This window comes from Hordeum vulgare, chromosome 4H (genome assembly GCF_904849725.1).
Source record: "Hordeum vulgare subsp. vulgare chromosome 4H, MorexV3_pseudomolecules_assembly, whole genome shotgun sequence".
Taxonomy (NCBI): domain Eukaryota; kingdom Viridiplantae; phylum Streptophyta; class Magnoliopsida; order Poales; family Poaceae; genus Hordeum; species Hordeum vulgare.
This window is the reverse complement of record NC_058521.1, coordinates 516,546,461-516,566,462: the sequence shown is the minus strand read 5'-3', so window position 1 is coordinate 516,566,462 and position 20,002 is coordinate 516,546,461. Positions and strand designations below refer to the sequence as shown.

General features: G+C 46.0%; 2 protein-coding genes across 2 annotated transcripts; one reads left to right on the top strand and one right to left on the bottom strand.

Moving 5' to 3' along the window:
• Positions 1–10,767: 10,767 nt before the first annotated feature.
• Positions 10,768–13,872, bottom strand: LOC123449227 (proline-rich receptor-like protein kinase PERK4). The gene is made up of 7 exons (XM_045126367.1): positions 13,709–13,872; positions 12,708–13,466; positions 12,011–12,610; positions 11,857–11,927; positions 11,702–11,778; positions 11,300–11,609; positions 10,768–11,211 (listed from the first exon to the last, which is right to left on the bottom strand). Exons 2-7 carry the CDS (start codon positions 13,303–13,305, stop codon positions 10,999–11,001), a joined length of 1,869 nt encoding a protein of 622 aa, XP_044982302.1. The 5' UTR covers positions 13,306–13,466; positions 13,709–13,872; the 3' UTR covers positions 10,768–10,998.
• Positions 13,873–14,183: 311 nt separating this feature from the next.
• LOC123449226 lies at positions 14,184–18,933 on the top strand. Its single transcript, XM_045126366.1, has 7 exons — positions 14,184–14,434; positions 14,514–14,795; positions 15,793–16,057; positions 16,188–16,877; positions 16,976–17,429; positions 17,536–17,832; positions 18,121–18,933. The coding sequence occupies exons 1-4, from the start codon at positions 14,394–14,396 to the stop codon at positions 16,506–16,508; spliced, it is 909 nt and encodes a 302-aa protein (XP_044982301.1). The 5' UTR covers positions 14,184–14,393; the 3' UTR covers positions 16,509–16,877; positions 16,976–17,429; positions 17,536–17,832; positions 18,121–18,933.
• Positions 18,934–20,002: the final 1,069 nt, after the last annotated feature.

Below are 20,002 nucleotides of genomic sequence, written 5' to 3'. Positions count from 1 at the left end.
TCCATCAACCGCGTTCTAGCAACGCTTCTGCTTAGCGATCTTCAAAGGTATGAAGATGCTCTTACCCCTCTCTCGTTTCTGGTCTCTCCATAGGAAGATATGAATATGCGTAGGAAAATTTTGAATTTATGCTACCGTTACCCAACGGTGGCATCCGAGCCAGGTTTTCTATGCGTAGATTCTATGCACGAGTAGAACACAAAAGTTGTGGGCGATGATTTGTCAATTTGCTTGCCACTACTAGTCTTATTCTTTTCCGGCGGTATTGTGGGATGAAGCAGCCCGGACCGACTTTACACGTACGCTTACGTGAGACTGGTTCCACCGACAGACATGCACACCGTGCATAAAGGTGGCTAGCGGGTGTGTGTCTCTCCTACTCTAGTCGGATTGGATTTGATGAAAAGGGTCCTTATGAAGGGTAAATAGCTTTGGCATATCATCGTTGTGGCTGTCACGTAGGTAAGAAGGCGTTCTTGCTAGAAACCCAAATCAGCCACGTAAAACTTGCAACAACAATTAGAGGACGTCTAACTTGTTTTTGCAGGGTTTGACATGTGATGTGATATGGCCAAAGTTGTGATGTTGCATGTATGATGTATGAGATGATCATGTTATTGTAATAGGTTTCACGACTTGCATGTCGATGAGTATGACAACTGGCAGGAGCCATAGGAGTTGTCTTAATTTATTGTATGAGATGCAACGCCATGTGCTTACTACTTTTACTTCATTGCTAATGGTTAGCTATAGTAGTAGTGATAGTAGTAGTTGGTGTGACGACTTCGCGGAGACACGATGATGGAGATCATGATGATGGAGATCATGGTGTCACGCCGGTGACGATGATGATCATGCGATGCCTGAAGATGGAGATCGAAAGAGCAAAGATGATAATGGCCATATCATGTCACTATATGATTGCATTGTGATGTTTATCATGTTTTTCATCTTATTGCTTAGAACGACGGTAGCATAATAAGATGATCCCTCTTAAAATTTCGAGAACGTATTCCCCTAGGTGTACACCGTTGCGAAGGATCGTTGTCTCGAAGCACCACGTGATGATCGGGTGTGATAGATTCTAACGTTCGCATACAACGGGTGTAAGCTAGATTTACACACGCGAAACACCTAGGTTGACTCGACGAGCTTAGAATGTACAGACATGACCTCGAATACAAGAGACCGAAATGTCGAACATGAATTGTATGGTTGAATACGATCAGCATGAAGTTGCTCACCATGGTGACTAGTCCGTCTCACGTGATGATCGGACACGGGTTAGTCAACATGGATCATGTATCACTTAGATGACTAGAGGGATGTCGATTTAAGTGGGAGTTCATACTTAATTTGATTAAATGAACTTAATTGTCATGAACTTAGTCTAAAATTTATCTTTATAAATATTGTAGATGGCCAACGCCAACCTCAATTTCAACGCATTCCTACAGAAAAACAAGCTGAAAGATGATGGTAGCAACTATGCGGACTGGGTTCGCAACTTGAAGCTCATCCTTGAAGTAGCTAAAAAGGCTTATGTCCTTGATGCGCCGCTAGGTGACCCTCCCGCTCCCGCAGCAGCCCAGGACATTCTGAACGTCTCGCAAACGCGGAGTGATGACTACTCTCTAGTTAGGTGTGGAATGTTATACAGTTTAGAAACGGAGCTCCAAAGGCGTTTTGAGCAACACGGAGCATATGAGATGTTCCAGGAGGTGAAGCTAGTTTTTCAAGCTCATGCCCGTGTCGAGAGATATGAAGTCTCTGACAAGTTCTTTAGCTGTAAGATGGAGGAGAACAGTTCTGTCAGTGAACACATACTCAAAATGTCTGGGTTACACGATCGTCTGACTTCACTTGGAGTCGAACTTCCGGATGATGCTATAATCAACATAATCCTCCAGTCTCTCCCACCAAGCTACAAAGGCTTTGTGCTTAACTACAACATGAAAGGGATGGAAAAGACCATTCCCGAGTTGTACTCGATGCTCAAGTCTGCAGAAGTAGAAATCAAGAAAGAGCATCAAGTGTTGATGGTCAACAAGACCACTAGTTTCAAGAAAGGCAAGGGTAAGAAGAACTTCAAGAAAGACAGCAAAGCTGTTGCCGCGCCCGCTAAGCCAGATGCCGGGAAGAAGAAAAAGAATGGACCCAAGCCTGAGACTGAGTGCTTCTATTGCAAGGGAAAAGGTCACTGGAAGCGGAACTGCCCCCAAATACTTAGCGGACAAGAAGGCCGGCAACTTTAAAGGTATATGTGATATACATGTTATTGATGTGTACCTTACCAACGCTCGTAGTAGCTCCTAGGTATTTGATACCGGTGTTGTTGTTCACATTTGCAACTCAAAGCAGGAACTGCGGAATAAGCGGAGACTGGCCAAGGACGAGGTGACGATGCGCGTGGGGAATGGTTCCAAAGTCGATGTGATCGCCGTCGGCACGCTACCTCTTCATCTACCATCGGGATTAGTTTTAAACCTTAATAATTGTTATTTAGTACCAGCTTTGAGCATGAACATTGTATCAGGGTCTTGCTTAATGCGAGACGGCTACTCATTTAAGTCAGAGAATAATGGTTGTTCTATTTATATGAGTGATATGTTTTATGGTCATGCTCCGCTGGTGAATGGTTTATTCTTGATGAATCTCGATCGTGATGTTACGCATATTCATAGTGTGAGTACCAAAAGATGTAAAGTTGATAATGATAGTCCCACATACTTGTGGCACTGCCGCCTTGGTCATATCGGCGTTAAGCGCATGAAGAAGCTCCATACTGATGGACTATTAGAGTCTCTTGACTTTGAATCATTTGACACATGTGAACCATGCCTCATGGGCAAGATGACTAAGACTCCATTCTCAGGAATAATGGAGAGAGCCACCGACTTATTGGAAATAATACATACTGATGTGTGTGGTCCAATGAACGTTGAAGCTCGCGGTGGCTATCGTTATGTTCTCACTCTCACCGGTGATTTGAGTAGGTATGGGTATATCTACTTAATGAAGCACAAATCTGAGACGTTTGAAAAGTTCAAGGAATTTCAGAGTGAGGTCGAGAATCAACGTGATAGAAAAATTAAATGTCTGCGATCTGATCGTGGAGGAGAATATTTGAGTCACGAGTTTGGCACACACCTAAGGAAGTGTGGAATCGTTTCACAACTGACGCCGCCTGGCACACCGCAATGCAACGGAGTGTCTGAACGTCGTAATCGCACTTTATTAGATATGGTACGATCTATGATGTCTCTTACCGACCTACCACTATCATTTTGGGGATACGCATTAGAAACTGCAGCATTCACTTTAAATAGGGCACCGTCTAAATCCGTTGAGACGACACCGTATGAACTATGGTTTGGCAAGAAACCTAAGTTGTCGTTTCTTAAAGTTTGGGGCTGCGATGCTTATGTGAAGAAACTTCAACCAGAAAAGCTCGAACCCAAAGCGGAGAAATGCGTATTCATAGGATACCCTAAGGAAACTATTGGGTATACCTTCTATCTTAGATCCAAAGGTAAGACCTTTGTTGCCAAGAACGGATCCTTTCTAGAGAAAGAGTTTCTCTCGAAAGAAGTAAGTGGGAGGAAGGTAGAACTGGATGAGGTAATTACACCCCCTCTTGAACAGGATAGTAGCGCAGCGCAGAAAGTTGTTCCTGTGGCGCCTACACTAACTGAAGAGGAAGTTAATGATGATGATCATGAAGCTTCGGATCAAGTTACTACTGAACCGCGAAGGTCCACAAGGGCACGCTCCGCACCAAAGTGGTACGGCAACCCTGTGATGGAAATCATGTTGTTAGACAACGGTGAACCTTCAAACTATGAAGAAGCAATGGCGGGCCCGGATTCCAACAAATGGCTTGAGGCTATGAAATCTGAGATAGGATCCATGTATGAGAACAAAGTATGGACTTTGGTGGACTTGCCCGATGACCGGCGAGCCATAGAAAATAAATGGATCTTCAAGAAGAAGACTGATGCAAACGGTAATGTAACCGTTTACAAAGCTCGACTTGTCGCAAAGGGTTTTCGACAAATTCAAGGAGTTGACTACGAAGAGACTTTCTCTCCCGTAGCGAAGCTGAAATCAGTCCGAATCATGTTAGCAATTGCCGCCTTTTATGATTATGAAATTTGGCAAATGGACGTCAAAACAGCGTTCCTTAACGGGAACCTTAAGGAAGAGTTGTATATGATGCAACCAGAAGGTTTTGTCGACCCTAAGGGTGCTAACAAAGTGTGCAAGCTCCAGCGCTCCATCTATGGGCTGGTGCAAGCATCTCGGAGTTGGAACATTTGCTTTAATGAGGTGATTAAAGCGTTTGGGTTCATACAGGTTTACGGAGAAGCCTGTCTGTACAAGAAAGTGAGTGGGAGCTCTGTAGCTTTCCTCATACTGTATGTGGATGACATATTATTGATGGGGAATAATATAGAGATGTTGGAGAGCATAAAGGCCTATTTGAACAAAAGTTTTTCAATGAAGGACCTTGGAGAAGCTGCATACATATTAGGCATCAAGATCTATAGAGATAGATCAAGACTCCTCATAGGTCTTTCACAAAGTACATACCTTGACAAGATATTGAAGAAGTTCAATATGGAAAACTCAAAGAAAGGGTTCTTGCCAGTTTTGCAAGGTGTGAGATTGAGTAAGACTCAGTCGCCGACCACGGCAGCAGATAGAGAGAAATTGAGTTCTGTCCCCTATGCATCAGCCGTGGGCTCTCTAATGTATGCCATGCTGTGTACCAGACCTGATATAAACCTTGCCATAAGCTTGGTAGGGAGGTACCAAAGTGATCCCGGTATGGAACACTGGACAACGGTCAAGAATATCCTTAAGTACCTGAAAAGGACTAAGGAAATGTTTCTCGTTTATGGAGGTGACGAAGAGCTCGTCGTAAAGGGTTACGTCGACGCTAGCTTCGACACAGATCCATATGACTCTAAGTCACAGACCGAATACATATATGTGTTGAATGGTGGGGCAGTGAGCTGGTGTAGCAGCAAGCAAGAAGTCGTGGCAGCATCTACATGTGAAGCGGAGTACATAGCTGCTTCAGAAGTAGCTCATGAAGGAATTTGGATGAAGGAGCCCATCACCGACCTTGGAGTGGTTCCAAGCGCGTCGGGTCCAATGACACTCTTCTATGATAACACTGGGGCCATTGCCATAGCCAAGGAGCCCAGGTTTCACCGGAAGACGAAGCACATCAAACGCCGCTACAAGTCCATCCAGGACCATGTCCAGAGTGGAATGATAGATATTTGTAAAGTACACACGGATCTGAATATTGCAGACCCGTTGACTAAGCCTCTTCCACGAGCAAAACATGATCAACACCATAATGCTATGGGTGTTCGATACATCACAATGTAACTAGATTATTGACTCTAGTGCAAGTGGGAGACTGTTGGAAATATGCCCTAGAGGCAATAATAAAATGGTTATTATCATATTTCCTTGTTCATGATAATCGTCTATTGTTCATGTTATAATTGTATTAACAGGAAACAGTAATACATGTGTGAATAAATAGATCACAATGTGTCCCTAGCAAGCCTCTAGTTGGCTAGCTCGTTAGTCAATAGATGATCATGGTTTCCTGATCATGGGCATTAGATGTCATTGATAACGGGATCACATCATTGGGAGAATGATGTGATGGACAAGACCCAATCCTAAGCATAGCACTAGATCGTATTGTTCGTATGCTAAAGCTTTTCTAATGTTAAGTATCTTTTCCTTCGACCGTGAGATTGTGCAACTCCCGGATACCGTAGGAGTGCTTTGCGTGTATCAAACGTCACAACGTAACTGGGTGACTATAAAGGTGCACTAAGGGTACCTCCGAAAGTGTCTGTTGGGTTGGTACGAATCGAGATCGGGATTTGTCACTTCGTGTGACGGAGAGGTATCTCTGGGCCCACTCGGTAGAACATCATCATGAGCTCAATGTGACTAAGGAGTTAGTCACACGATGACGTGCTACGGAACGAGTAAAGAGACTTACCGGTAACGAGATTGAACAAGTATAGGTATACTGATGATCGAATCTCGGGCAAGTTCTATAGCGACAGACAAAGGGAATCGTATACGTGATTGATTGAATCCTTGACATCGTGGTTCATCCGATGAGATCATCATGGAGAAAGTGGGAGCCACCATGGGTATCCAGACCCCGCTGATGGTTATTGGCCAGAGAGGTGTCTCGGTCATGTCTCCGTGTCTCCCGAACCCGTAGGGTCTACACACTTAAGGTTCGGTGACGCTAGGGTTATAGGGAACTGTTATACGAGGTTACTGAAAGTTGTTCAGAGTCTCGGATGAGATCCCGGACGTCACGAGGAGCTCCGGAATGGTCCGGAGGTAAAGATTGATATATAGGACGGATGGTTTCGGACACCGGAAGTGTTTTGGGCATCACCGGTAACGTACCGGGACTACCGGAGGTGGCCCCGGGGGTCCATTGAAGGGGGGCAACGACGCCGGGAGGTAAGGTGGGCCAAGTGGGGGAGGGAACCAGCCCCTAGGTGGGCTGGTGTGCCTCCCCCACTCAGCCCAATGCGCAGGGGAGAGGGAAGGGGGCAAACCCTAAGCCAGGTGGGCCTAAGGCCCACCAGGGGTGCGCCACACCCCTCCTTCCCCCCTTGGCCGCCGCACCAGCCCCCATCTAGGGCTGCCCCCCCCCAGGAGAGGGAAACCTTCAAGGGGGCGCAGCCCCTCCCTCCCCCTATATATAGTGGGCACTTTTGGTCATTGGAGATCACACTTTTGCCTCTTCCTCGGCACAGCCCTGCCCTTCTTCCTCCTCCTCTCTGTCGGTGCTTGGCGAAGCCCTGTCGGGAGACCTCGTCTCTCCATCGACACCACGCCGTCGTGCTGCTAGAGTTCTTCCCCAACCTCTCCCTCCTTCTTGCTGGATCAAGGTGCGGGAGACGTCACCGGGCTGCACGTGTGTTGAACGCGGAGGTGCCGTAGTTCGGCACTAGATCGGATATTCAAAGGTATGAAGATGCTCTTACCCCTCTCTCGTTGCTGGTCTCTCCATAGGAAGATCTGAATATGTGTAGGAAAATTTTGAATTTATGCTACGTTACCCAACACGTTCGTATCCCCCTTTAGTCCCGGTTGGTGGATCAAACCAGGACTAAGTGGTGGTGGCAACCATTCGTATCACCCGTTAGTCCCGGTTGCTGGCTCAACCCGGGACTAAAGATCCGAAAGGTTTGCCTCCCACGTCGTTTCAGCGATGAAAAGCACAATCGAAGCAGAGGCTCTCGCCATTCTCTGTTCTTCTCCTCTCTCGCTCTCCTTTCTTCTTCCTCTCTTCTTCCCCTCTCTTCTTCCCTTCTCTTCTTCCACCATGCCAACAACTCGCTTCAGAGAGGTGGTCGCACATGGCACGACCCAACTCGTTTTCGTGTACACGAACGACATCAGGGAGGTGCCGCATTTTCTTGAACAGTTGCAGGGATGGCTTGACGCCGTGGAGGAGCATGAAAATTTCTTGGGGCTTGATCTGGAGTACACGACCAATCAACAAGGTGTAGCCGTCATCCAACTATGTTTCAAAATCCATGTCTTGGTGTTCCAATGGGCGAGGTAAGTTTTGAGGCTTTCTTTGATCCAAGGTTATGAAAATTGCATATAGTGATCTCTCTAGGTTCCATTGGATAGCAATATGCAGTTTCTATATATGTTCCATTGGATAGTCCTTTGAGGGTTTCTTGCATATGATAGCAATATGTTTCATTGGAATCCTATAAAGATCAATTTCTCTTTAGTTGTAGTGAAACAATTTTACTTGTTGCATATTTGCAAAATCGTGGGAGAATATATATATATATATATATATATATATATATATATATATATATATATATATATATATATATATGAAAATTGCAATTTTCCTTGTTGTCATAGTTAATTTAGGGTTTCTTGATCAATTCATAGGATATGAAAATTGCATAGCATAGCAATATGTTCCATTTGAATCCTAAAGATCAATTTGTAGTGAAATATAGTTTAAAAATATTTAAGAATTGCAAAAGTAAGTAAGAAAAATTCCTCAAATAACCTGCATTTTGCATGTTAATGATATCTGCTCATGTTGGACCATTTTCTGTACTAAAAAGGTTAAACGAACAAAATGTTGCAACATCTAGGAAAGCTTAGAAACGAAATGACCAAAAATATCATCATTCAAGTAGAACCATGTAGCAAGATGAGAGTGCCATGTTCATGGTTTTATGTATAAAAATTCAGTACGAATTGCATCGTTCAAAATTAGATATGTTACTGTGTTTCTACAATAGAAAAGTTAGGGAGATGTAGATGTTGCAATGTCCCGAACTAGCATTGACAACCATGTTACAAACAATGATAATGATGGCCATTTCCTGAATTGCTCCTAGTAAATATTGCATTTACTAGGAAAAGCTAATTTGTAGTATAAAAACATGATCAACAAACATCAACTTTGCTTTTAGCAATCTCATAGTTGTAGTAGCACGTGTAGAAGCATTTTATTTAGCATCATGAGGTGGCAAAAGAAGAAGATAAAAAACTAAAGTTATACATATTTCATGCTAGACCTAGTAGTACTACATACTACCTTCTTTGTCGACAATCTTGTACTTTTTCCGCAAGAATGACACAAAACTTAGGTTGCTGAAACTAAAGTTGTAGTGAAACCAGAGCACGAATTCATTGGATTTTCCGTGACTCCAATTCAATTTGAGGAGTTATTTCAGTTATACAATCAACTGGCCCTCGACAAACAACTCATGACTTCCTAATGTCTGTAAGTATTACTTCTATAGTTAAGTCTCTAGCTCAGCTCGTTCATTGCATGTATATATAATTATCCTCACTATATATATTATGCAGATGGAAGATCGTCGAATTAAAAAAAGCAGGAATCTTCGACATTGGGTTCATTAGCCCAGATGTCGTAAATGAATTGACAGTACGAAACTCAATCAAAGAGACCGAGGAGAACTTGCTAAACTCGTTCCTTATACATCAAAACAAAAGGGAAATAACCTTTCCTTACAACTTTAAGTGAGTGTTGTTGTCTTCTCTATATACCCGGTTTCACTTACTCGAGGTTAAGTAATGTAACTGATGAGTTATATATGTGTACGCATATACCACTTTATTCTACTATTCATCGACGTTGGCACTGCATTAGTAATTTTCTTAGACTCGAGGCGTAAAGTTGAAGAGGATTATGCGGACATAACTGCAATGCTCAAGAAGTAAGTTCAGTCAATACCGGGACCATATCCGCATGCAACTTTCGTTAATTTCCTAATATCAAGTAATCATTTTCTTTGCTTGGCAGGGTTTAGAAGAAGTTCGCCAATAAGTTTCCCGGTCTAGACAAAGAGTTGCGATTTACGCACCCGAAAGTAAGTAGTACTAGCTAGTTTCGCGCATCTCTAATTGATTCAAATTTTCATCAATATATCATTACCATGTTTGTTTATCAGTTTGATTGAACTATATTCTCGTAAAGTGTATGTACCAGAAAAAAGGGACTGTTTTATGTGGATACTACGTATGCGAGTTCATTCGCCACTCGACCTCTGAGCGGGGCTAGCTTCTCTAAGGAACTATTTGAAGTACGTAAATAATATTCATAATTTTATTTTATATATTACCATCAATTGTGTTGAGTTTTATTCATATATATGCATGTATTGACCCCCTTTTCTAAATTAGATCTGGAAGATGTGGGATGAACTCCTACCATATGATCGCATACGAGCAATTCAAGAGGAATTGACGGGATTCTTTCTTGACCACGTCATACCTAAAGACGGAGAATACCATTCAGATTTGCCATTGGATCTTAATTAGATGATCTTAGGGATTGTAAAAGATGTTAGGGACTGTAAATGATTTCCTTCATTTTCTTATTAGCTAGCGTCAAGTTCTTTCTATATGTATACTAGCTAGTGTCGACCAAGCACGGAGAAAGAGAGGACATTTCTCTCTACTATCTAGCTAACACAATATGGAACCACTAAATTAACCCTCCAACCCCCCCCCCCATTCAAAAAAGCAAAAAAAATCCAGCTCCAGCCAAATGCTGACGCTTGGATGCCATTTGGTCCCGGTTGGTGTGACCAACCGGGACTAAAGTTCCTCCTGCCTGGGCTTCCCGCAGCGGCCACGTGGAGCTCCTTTGGGCCCGGTTCGTAAGCCAACCGAGATTAAAGGTTTGGGCCTTTAGTCCCGACCCTTTAGTCCCGGTTCCAGAACCGGGGCTAATGGGCCTCTGGAACCGGAACAAATGGGCAATTTTCTACTAGTGATGCCATCCGAAACAAATAAAACCGCTACTGTCTTGATTCCCAAATCGGATCAACCAGAGAGACTCGTGGAGTTTTGGTCCATCAGTTTGTGTTCGGTGTTGTACAAAATAATGGCCAAATGCCTGGTGAATAGATTGTGTCCCTTATTGGGTGTCGAAGGCCCATGTGCTTGTTGTCCGGACTCCTGCAAAGCTTTTTTATGTTTGCCTCAGATTTACATGAAAACATACGTCTAAACTGCTTGATGGACTAATATAGACCCGCATTGGATGGTGAATTGTCTGCAACCGTGAATGGTTTAAGGGCAAGCGTTGGAGATGGCCTTACTCCTCAAACTAGAAAAAAATAGGATTTAAAAGGATTTTAAGGACCGGACTAGGGATGCTCTAACAATGCCACATGTCGAGGCTCTCCATTGAAGTTCTCTTTCCACTGAGCTAATACAACCGAAGAGCTGCAGGTTACATCATGTAAATACACGGGTACATCAATTTACACGATAATACAACACCGATTCACAAGCATTGAAGCAGTTACATCACCAACCAACCATAGTGTACACCCCGTACCGTACGTATATACACCAACCGATTCCCGTCACATGGCCAACGGGCATCATCACAGATTCATACGGCCAAGATTTTGATTACTGAAGCCGTCGCGTCGTCTCCCCCGACTCGCCCGTCCCGCTGTACTCGTTGGTGTACTCCTCGCTACTCTCGAATGCGACCTGCCTCAGCCTGTTGATGTTGGCCGCGTAGTTGCCGGACTCGTCGGAGCTGTATATCATGCTCTGCCCTGGCTTCATGCCTTCGTTCAGGTCCTCCAGCGACGCGTCGCCCTCCAGCGCGCGAACGATCTGTACAAACGGCACAAGAATCGCTGTCAGTTCACGGCGAGTTGCTCAGCATCGATCGAGAGTTGCCGGTCCATCGATCGATCCTCACCTGCTTCATCTTGGGGCGGCGCTTGGCGGAGTGCCGGACGGCGGCGGCGGCGCTGGCGGCCATGCGCTCCATCTCCAGCCGGTCGTACTTGTTCTCCAGCCGCGGGTCGACCACCTCGTCGAAGTTGCCGCCCTCCGACAGCGCGCGCGCCAAGAGCGGCCTCGCCCAGTCGACCAAGCTGTCCTCCATGTAGTTGGTGGGGTCGACGGGCCGCCGGCCGGTGATGAGCTCGAGCATCATCACGCCGAAGGAGAAGACGTCCGACTTGTCCGTCAGCTTGCCGCTCGAGGCGTACTCCGGCGCCAGGTACCTGCATGCACGAGCCAACGGCAGAGAAGACATTAACGCTCGCGCCCTGCTCCCATGGCGCCGAAATGGCGACATTTGCTGCTCTCTGCTCACCCGAACGTTCCCATGACGCGCGTGGAGACGTGCGTGTTGTTGTCGGTGGTCAGCTTGGCGAGCCCGAAATCCGCGACCTGCCAACATTCAGACGAGTTTTCACTCCACAAATTCCGTGCCCTGTGATTCACACATCTCACAGATTAATCACCCACCTTGGCCTCGAAATTTTCGTCCAGCAGAATGTTGGCCGCCTTGATGTCACGGTGGATGATCCTTGGATTACCTTCATAATAATGCACGACATTACAAGTTTAAGTTATACATGGATGGATGTGGGTGGCCAGAAGAAGAGGAGAAGAAGCTTACAGTCTTCGTGCAGGTACGCGAGGCCCTTGGCTGAGCCGAGCGCGATGGAGAGCCTCTTGGGCCAGTCCATGACCGGCACGCCATTGCCGTGGAGGTGGCGCTCGAGGGTGTCGTTGGCGACGAACTCGTAGACGAGGAGGCGCTGGGAGGAGCCGGCGATGCAGTAGCCGACGAGGGAGACGAGGTGGCGGTGGTGGACGCGGCTGATGATCTCCACCTCCGCCTGGAACTCGCGCTCGCCCTGCCCGCTGCCGGCCTTGAGCTGCTTCACCGCCACCTCCTTGCCGCTGCCCGGCAGCACGCCCTTGTACACGTACCCGAACCCGCCCTGCCCCAGCAGGTTCGCCTTGGAGAACCCGCCCGTCGCCGCCCCCAGCTCCTCGTACGTGAACGAGCTCTGCGACCCGAACATGGCCGGCGACGGCGGGGGCATCGACGACCCATGCCCCGTCCCCTGCGACCCGCTCATCATCATCTCCTCGCTCAGCGGCCCCTGTCCCGGCGCGTACTGCGGGTGCCACCCCACGCCGCTCGGCCCGTCCGCCGGCCCGCTCTGCTGCCACTTCGGGTTCGGCATGTTGTTCGCGTAGTACACGTTCCCTGCACGCACGCACCCCGCACCGCACGCCGCCATAGTCAGAAACTCAGAATTTGATCTCCTCCGTGCCAAGATTACTCGCCACGATGCGAGCCGTACCATGCTGGTCGGTGTAGAAGGGCATGGCCATGGGCGGCCTCTTCTTCTTCCTCCTGGCGCAGCATACGCACGCGGTGATGCATAGCAGCAGGGCGAAGGCGAGGACCCCGATCACCACGCCGACGACCACGGCCGCCACGGGCGGAGAATCGTCCTGCTTGCTTCCGCCCTTGGAACCACCCCCGCCCTTCGAGCCGCCCCCGCCCTTGGAACCGCCCCCGCTGTCGCCGCCGCCCCCGTTGTGCTTCGGAGCCTGCGGAGACGGGACGGCATTTGATCCCGGCGGCGAGAGTTGGCCAGGGGGCGACCCGCCGGTACCTGCTGGCGTAGCCGGCGGTGGTGACAACGACGGTGCGGGCGGCGACGGAGGCGAGCCTGAGGATCCGGGCGGCGGGGTCGACTGCGTGGACGATTGTGAGGTGGAGACAGACGGCGGGGATCCCGATGAGGACGATCCGCCCGAGCTATCCGATTCCCCGGACGACGACGATCCGCCCGAGCTATCAGAATCTCCTGACGACGACGACGACGACGACTGGTCAAGTGGACCGCTGCCTAGCAGGCCCAAGGGTCCGCGGCTTAGGGGCGAGTCGTCCATTGGTGATAGGAGGATCCCTCGTCAATTAGCGTCGCTGTTAGAGCTCGCCGCGACGGAGCTCTTCCCGGCGAAGATGACTCCACCCCTGCTCCCAGAAGATGCTCTGGGTCGGACCGGCGCTAGCTCCTCCTCGTCGCCGTCGCCCTCCGCATAATGAACCCCTGCAGCCATGGCGAGCTCGAGATTTCAGACCTCTGGCCTAGGCAAGAGTTGATCCTCTATATATCTACGCTCACATCTGAGAATCACCAATCAACAGTAACTTCCCGCAAAAAAAAAGAGATCCACAGTAGCATTACGCAAATGCAAAACCAGATTCCATGGCAAACAAATTAAATTCGAACCGAAGGCGCGAAAGCGCGAGGGAATCGAAGCATCCATGATGATGATGATGGTGATGTACCTTCCTTTTTTCCCCTTGTTCTTTCGCAAAAGAAGAAAGAGAAAGAAGGGGTTGAAACGGAATTGGAGAGACCGGGGGGAAGGGAAGTAGGCTTCGGGTGGCGTAGGTTTCGTCACATTTCTTGGACACTCGCCATTGCTGTCCTTTATGTTTTTTCTCCATTTTTAGCCTCAAGGCGGAACGGGGGGTTGAAAGCCGTTGGAGCGGAGCTGTCAAACCCGCATTACTGCTCGTGTTAACCGTGCCATTCTAGGCCCGTGGCTGAACCAGCTGATGAGTGGAAGGTCTTCTCTTGCAGTCCAGGGTAAAGCGAATATGTCTTTCTCTATCTGGTCACGCGCGCAACGCGAATCGGTGCCGTGGCGTTGCCTTGTGGATCAGCACGAGCCTGTCCCACTTGGACCCACCTGATTCGTTTTTCTTCGGTTATTCAAGCGCATACGGGAGAAATACTGTCTTATCGTATCTGATGTACTGGTGGACTAGCTACGCACGCCTCGTCATAGCTCGTACCTGGCCTAAATCGCCCCGTCGTCCACTACCTCGTGACCATGCTGGCCCATCCACCAACCCGGACACCATTCAAATTTCAAATCCACTCACACAGTCGCAGCTGCATCCAGCAGAGGAACCAAGCCCTCCCCGTCCCCTCACCTGGATCATCAGATTTGTCAGAAATTCACCAATGGATCTTGGCCCCGGGTCATTCACCGATCTCCTGTTCAGGTTTCCCCTATCAGATATTCTTCTTGATATTTCTTAACATTTGGCCGGCTCTGAATCCTCAAATTTATGATATTGGCAGCTTTCCTTCCCAACCTTTCCCAGCAGAAAACGCCCCAGATCTGAGCGAGCTAGAGGAAGACGAGGAAGACGAGGAAGAGGAGGTAGAGCATCCTGATTCCCAGAGCGACTCTCCTTCCTCAAGCCAAGATGGCGAGAAGAATATGGCCACAGATTTAGTATCTCATTCAGATGGGGATTTTAAGAATAAGGCCATCCCCGAGTTTTTCAACGGCGCAGATGGGGATGACACCGAAGAGCATGGAACTAAAGTGCAGCCCAATCCATCTCCATGGCGTCAAAGGTACTGTCACATTTTTGTACTGATCTTGTTGCTTCAGAAATTCAAGTAGGTGCATTGACACTTCTTCAGGTTGCAGTTTTTTGTTCTGACGAATTTAGTTCATAGCGGGAGCAGAATGTTTATTTTCGCCATCAGAGTGTTATAGCAGAACCTGTTGTTTTGACCACAATCAGTGGCATGTTATTTGTGTGAACTTGTTGCTTCAGAAAACTCGTTGGTGCTTAGACATTTTTTCAGTTTTCTTATTAAAAAGAACACTTATTCAGGTTGCAGTTTTTTTCTGACCAAATTATGCATAGCGGGTGCAGAATGTTGATCTTCGCGCATCAGAGTCCCATAGCAGACCCTGTTGATTTGACCACAATGAGTGGCATGTTTTTTATGTGAAGTTGTTGCTTCAGAAAAAGCGTTGGTGCTAAGACATTTATTCAGTTTGGTTATTCAAAGAAAAACACCTCTTCAGGTTGTGTATAAAGCCATATTCGCCCGTGGGCGCAGATTTATGTGTCCTTGCGTGTAGTTTGGAAAAACCGTCTGGCAAAGTGTATAATAGATAACGAGCTGTTTAAGAGATGTTGTGGGTTTCAATAATCTCAGTCATGTATTATACAATGATTGGGATTTACGTGTACTCAAGCGAACTTATTTCAATAGGTGGAGTAGCAAAATTTATCCAAATAAATTATATTATGCTACATTGATTGATAGCTTATTCGAATATCAAACTTTTAGCCACTCAAATAATCTCAGTGTATTTTTTATTTGAGTTGAACGCATTGCTGCACACAGAATTTAAAGAAAAAAATTCTGAAGTCCTTATGTTTTTATACATTGAAAGCAAATTTTTCGGAATCTTAGTCAATTGGATCTGAAAATTCTGTCATACATTTACTATTGTTTATGCCACTCAAATTATGTGTGGAATTTATCTAACTGGTTACGCGGGATCTTTGTTTAATTCCATGTGACTTGTTGTTAACATATCCATCAAATGTAGGGTCCGACTTGGCAAGATACCTGATTGCCGTGCCACATCGTCGGGCAGGGTCAGTGCTTTGGAGAATTCAATGACGAAATACGCAGATAAGAAATCAGAGTTCGTCGTCAAGCCAGAGATCAGCCAGGAATTTGATTCCTTCGCCGAAGCTTACGACTTTTACAACCTATACTCTTGGGAGATTGGCTTTGGCATCAAGTATGGACAATGCAGAAGGAATGTTGAAAAATGCAAGACTGTCCAGGACATAGTTTGTGGATGCGCGGTGAGTTATATCATCAAGTCGTGTCACCTGTTCGTTTTGCATAAATACGTAGTGCCCTGATTTTTTTTATTTCTCATTTGAAAAGTCATATAATACGTCTAACTAGCTCTTGTCACCACCTGTCCAACAGGGAAAACCACGCAGGGTGAATTCCCACTCAGTATGCTGCCAATGCCCTGCATTTATAAGGTTGCATCGCACACCGGACCATGGTTGGTTCATCCATGATGTGAAGTATGAGCATAATCACGGCATGGCACAAACTTGCAGAGAGAAGTTGCATTGGGTATCTCACAGGCAAATTGATGCCCATGCCAAAGATATTGTCATGCACCTTAGGAACAACAACATATCGTTAAGCAAGACTTTCGGGGTGATTGCAAGCTTTTTTGGAGATATGCAGAACTTGTCCTTAACAAGAGGTCTCTACGTTACCTTTGCAAAAGGATGAATCAACAACAGGGTGATGAGGACATTAGGAAGACAATTCAGCTCTTCTCTGAATTGAAAGAGAAGGATCCAAATTTTGTTGGCAGTGTGCTTGTTGATGATGAGAGCAAGATCAGGGCATTGATGTGGACAGATGGTAAGAGCCGCCACCAGTACAAATTTTTTGGAGATGCAATAACCTTTGACACGACATATCGTACCAACCAGTATGATATGCCCTTCGGATTGTTTGTTGGTGTCAATAATCACTTCCAGAGCATCATCCTTGGAGGGGTATTGCTTCGTGATGAAACAACGGAGACCTTTGAGTGGGTGTTCAGCGAATTTGTGTCCTTGATGGGAGGACATTCTCCGAAAACAATACTGACAGGTATTTTAAAAGCATTTCTTCTGTGAGCAACATTTAATGGATTACTAGGTTACTCCACATACACCTAACTGTGAATGTCTTATATAAATTTTTTGCAGACCAAGCCCGTGCAATGGAGCTTGCCATAGCTTCCCAGTGGCCTAATACAATTCACAGATGGTGATGGCATGTATTGCAGAAGGCCAAGGAAAACCTTGGACCTGTTTACTCAAGAAACAATGATTTCAAAGATGAGTTCCACAAACTTCTAGAGTACATGGTTATAGTAGACGAGTTTGAAACTGCATGGGCATCTTTGATTGAGAAATATCAACTCGAAGACCACCCATGGCTCACTCAGATATATGAAGTTAGAGCAAAATGGGCAAAGCCATACTTTTCAGGAGTTTTTTGTGCAAGGATGACGAGCACGCAACGTTCGGAGAGTGCAAACCATATGCTAAAAAATTATGTTCAGCCGGCATCGTCCATGAACAATTTTGTGAGGCAGTATCAGAAACTAATGTTCGACCGACAATCAGAGGAAGATTTCAAGAAAAGAAGACTCGTGTGGTAAGCCGCCGGTAAAGCATCATTTCATATAATTTTCATGCAAATCCATCATACTGCATATGTATAATATGTTTAATGAAAGTGACACTGACACTTTTGATATCAGGGTGGTGTTGTTCGTAACCTCGGAGTGCCACTAGAATTTCATGCAAGCAAGGTCTACACCTCATCTATGTACGAGCTGTTTTAGCACGCGATTTACTTATCAGGGTCATTTGTGCTGCAAGAGGCTTGGGAGCCAGAGCAAGGTATGGTGTGTGTCGTTAACCACATATATGCAGAGAGGAGGCAAGCATGGTCCAGGACACAATACCATGTTTTGTTTGATGAGGGATCTGGAGGATATTTATGTGAGTGTGGCCTTTACTCACACATGGGCATGTTGTGCTGTCATGCTATCCGGGTATGTCACAAGAGCCAAGTGCTATTTTTATTTCAGTCGGATGTACAAATAATTCGTGATGTTATAAGATGCTCAAAGTTGGGTTTGTTTTTCAATGAACTATATTTCTGTTACAAAATTTTATTGGTTTGTTATAAGTTTATAATAGAGAATTTCAGAAATTTAGCACTCGTGAACTCACAGATTTAAGCCTTTATGCATAGACACTGGAAAAGCACAATTAATAACACAATGCAATTAATGACGAATGTGGTTATTCGACCAAACTGAACTATCCTTCTTCATCAGGTTCTACTCTCCCTCGGAGTTAGGGAGATCCCGGAGGTCCACATCATGAAGAGATGGATGAAAAACGTGTGCGAGGCTCTGCCAAAGCATCTGATGATATATAAAGAATGCAACTCTGCTTTGAGGATGCTACATATCGCCACTCTTCGATGTACAATAAGGCGCTTGAGATTGTTCAGATGGGCGACAAGAACACCGAAGCTTATGGCGCTGCAATGAAGGTTTTGCTGGACGCAATAAGTACCCTAAATGATACCAACCAGGAGAGTGATGGCCGAGGGTTACATGATCAGATTTCGGCTCAAGTTCATGACCAAGATATGCCTGTAACACCAGGAACAGATGGATTTTCAGGATCAATGAATCTTGTATCACGCAAGAGGGATCGAGGGAGGCCAACAAACGCAAGAGCAAAGCCAAATTATGAAAATGTGAGCAAGCCTAGAACAAAGTTTTGCTCTATTTGTAGAGGGAGGGGTCACAAAGCTTCAGGATGCCCCTCATACGGAGGTGCAGCAAAAAAACAGAGGAAAGTTCCAAAGTGTTCCAAGTGCGTCCTTGAAGTCCACAAGAGGAATAACTGCTCGGGAAGAATGTTCGGTGTCTTCCAGTGACAAAGCTTTAGTTCAATGGGTCCAGTCCGATAAAGAACTTTGCAACAAGTTTTCTTTTGATGCACATCTTGTGCATTTGTTTGGTAGCAAATGGCTTTTGTTGGTAGCAAATGTCTAGAATGACTGTTAAGAATTGCCGAATTCGAAAGATAGAGGTTGTACTAATGCAAAAACCATAAGTGGTAATACATGACTTTGCCATATGAGGTCCCCTGATTATATGCCCTTTTATCTTCTTCACAACATCATTCATTTTGCAATATGGTATGGGATGTGCAAACTAGAACATAATACAAGCTGTACGGCAGCACAATAAAACAGTCTTCCTGAGTAAAGGAATCACAATATTTAGCTAAATATCACGGTACAGCAGCAGTGAGCACACTAGTAATGAAACCGACACCGAGAGTACGACAACGAAAGCAGTGCATCTCATATTATGCTGCAAGCTTTATAGATATAATAAGAAAGATCACTATCAAAACTGCAATAAAAAGCATCCGCTGATGCTGTTTGGTCTTCTGCTTGAGCAGGTTTTCAGTTTGTCCTAAATTGTCTTGGACATCCATATTTCCTTCTGTCATATTGCGCAATACATTCTGCAATGCATCCATTTGGCTGCTTCATTCCTCAATCCCCTGTTCCAGGTCAGCATTGACTTCCCTTAGCCGAGTGTTCTCCCCCCTCAAGTTGTTCACCGCGTCTTGGAGATCGACCAAAAGTTGCCGAAGAAACGGCGTGGTGGGCTCATCAAACCATTTAAACCAGTCGCAACCTCCAACCTAGTCAAAACCATTTTGACAAATGTATGAGGGGGAAAATATACCTCTAGAACGAATAAGAAATATGGCTAAGGTGAACTCTTACCTGAGATCTCTGGCACTTAAGATACCTACGCCCAGGATTATTATTGCTCCAGGAAATCCATCTCGCGCCTTTGTGTTTGCAAGCACACCAGCAATCGTCAGTTGCCTCGTACGCTAGAGGTTGCTCATGGTAAGGAATCGGAGAGGGGTTGGGGGAATAACCAGCATGTACACCATGGCGCGAGCAGCGCGCTCCTGTTGACGAGGAAGACAATGCCATCTGAAATATCACGGACAGCAAGGATGCATCCTCTAGCTAGGGCTGGGGTTGTTGAGGAGGACAGGATGAGGAGGGGATTGAGTGGATATGGCGTGAGGTTGTGGAGGGGCACTCATGTGGCTATGGCTGGGTGGGTATGGGGATGTATAATACTAGTTGTTGAGCATCTCCACAACCAAAAA

What these genes read in the sequence shown, in the direction of transcription:
- LOC123449227 (XM_045126367.1), bottom strand. Translation starts at nt 13,305, where the DNA reads ATGGACGACTCGCCCCTAAGCCGCGGACCCTTGGGCCTGCTAGGCAGC. An exon ending in CGCGTCATGGGAACGTTCGG is followed by an intron (nt 11,610 to 11,701) that starts GTGAGCAGAGAG and finishes TCGTGCATGCAG; the next exon opens with GTACCTGGCGCCGGAGTACG. An exon ending in GCCGCCCCAAGATGAAGCAG is followed by an intron (nt 11,212 to 11,299) that starts GTGAGGATCGAT and finishes CCGTTTGTACAG; the next exon opens with ATCGTTCGCGCGCTGGAGGG.
- LOC123449226 (XM_045126366.1), top strand. Translation starts at nt 14,394, where the DNA reads ATGGATCTTGGCCCCGGGTCATTCACCGATCTCCTGTTCAG. An exon ending in TTCACCGATCTCCTGTTCAG is followed by an intron (nt 14,435 to 14,513) that starts GTTTCCCCTATC and finishes TGATATTGGCAG; the next exon opens with CTTTCCTTCCCAACCTTTCC. An exon ending in CCATCTCCATGGCGTCAAAG is followed by an intron (nt 14,796 to 15,792) that starts GTACTGTCACAT and finishes CATCAAATGTAG; the next exon opens with GGTCCGACTTGGCAAGATAC.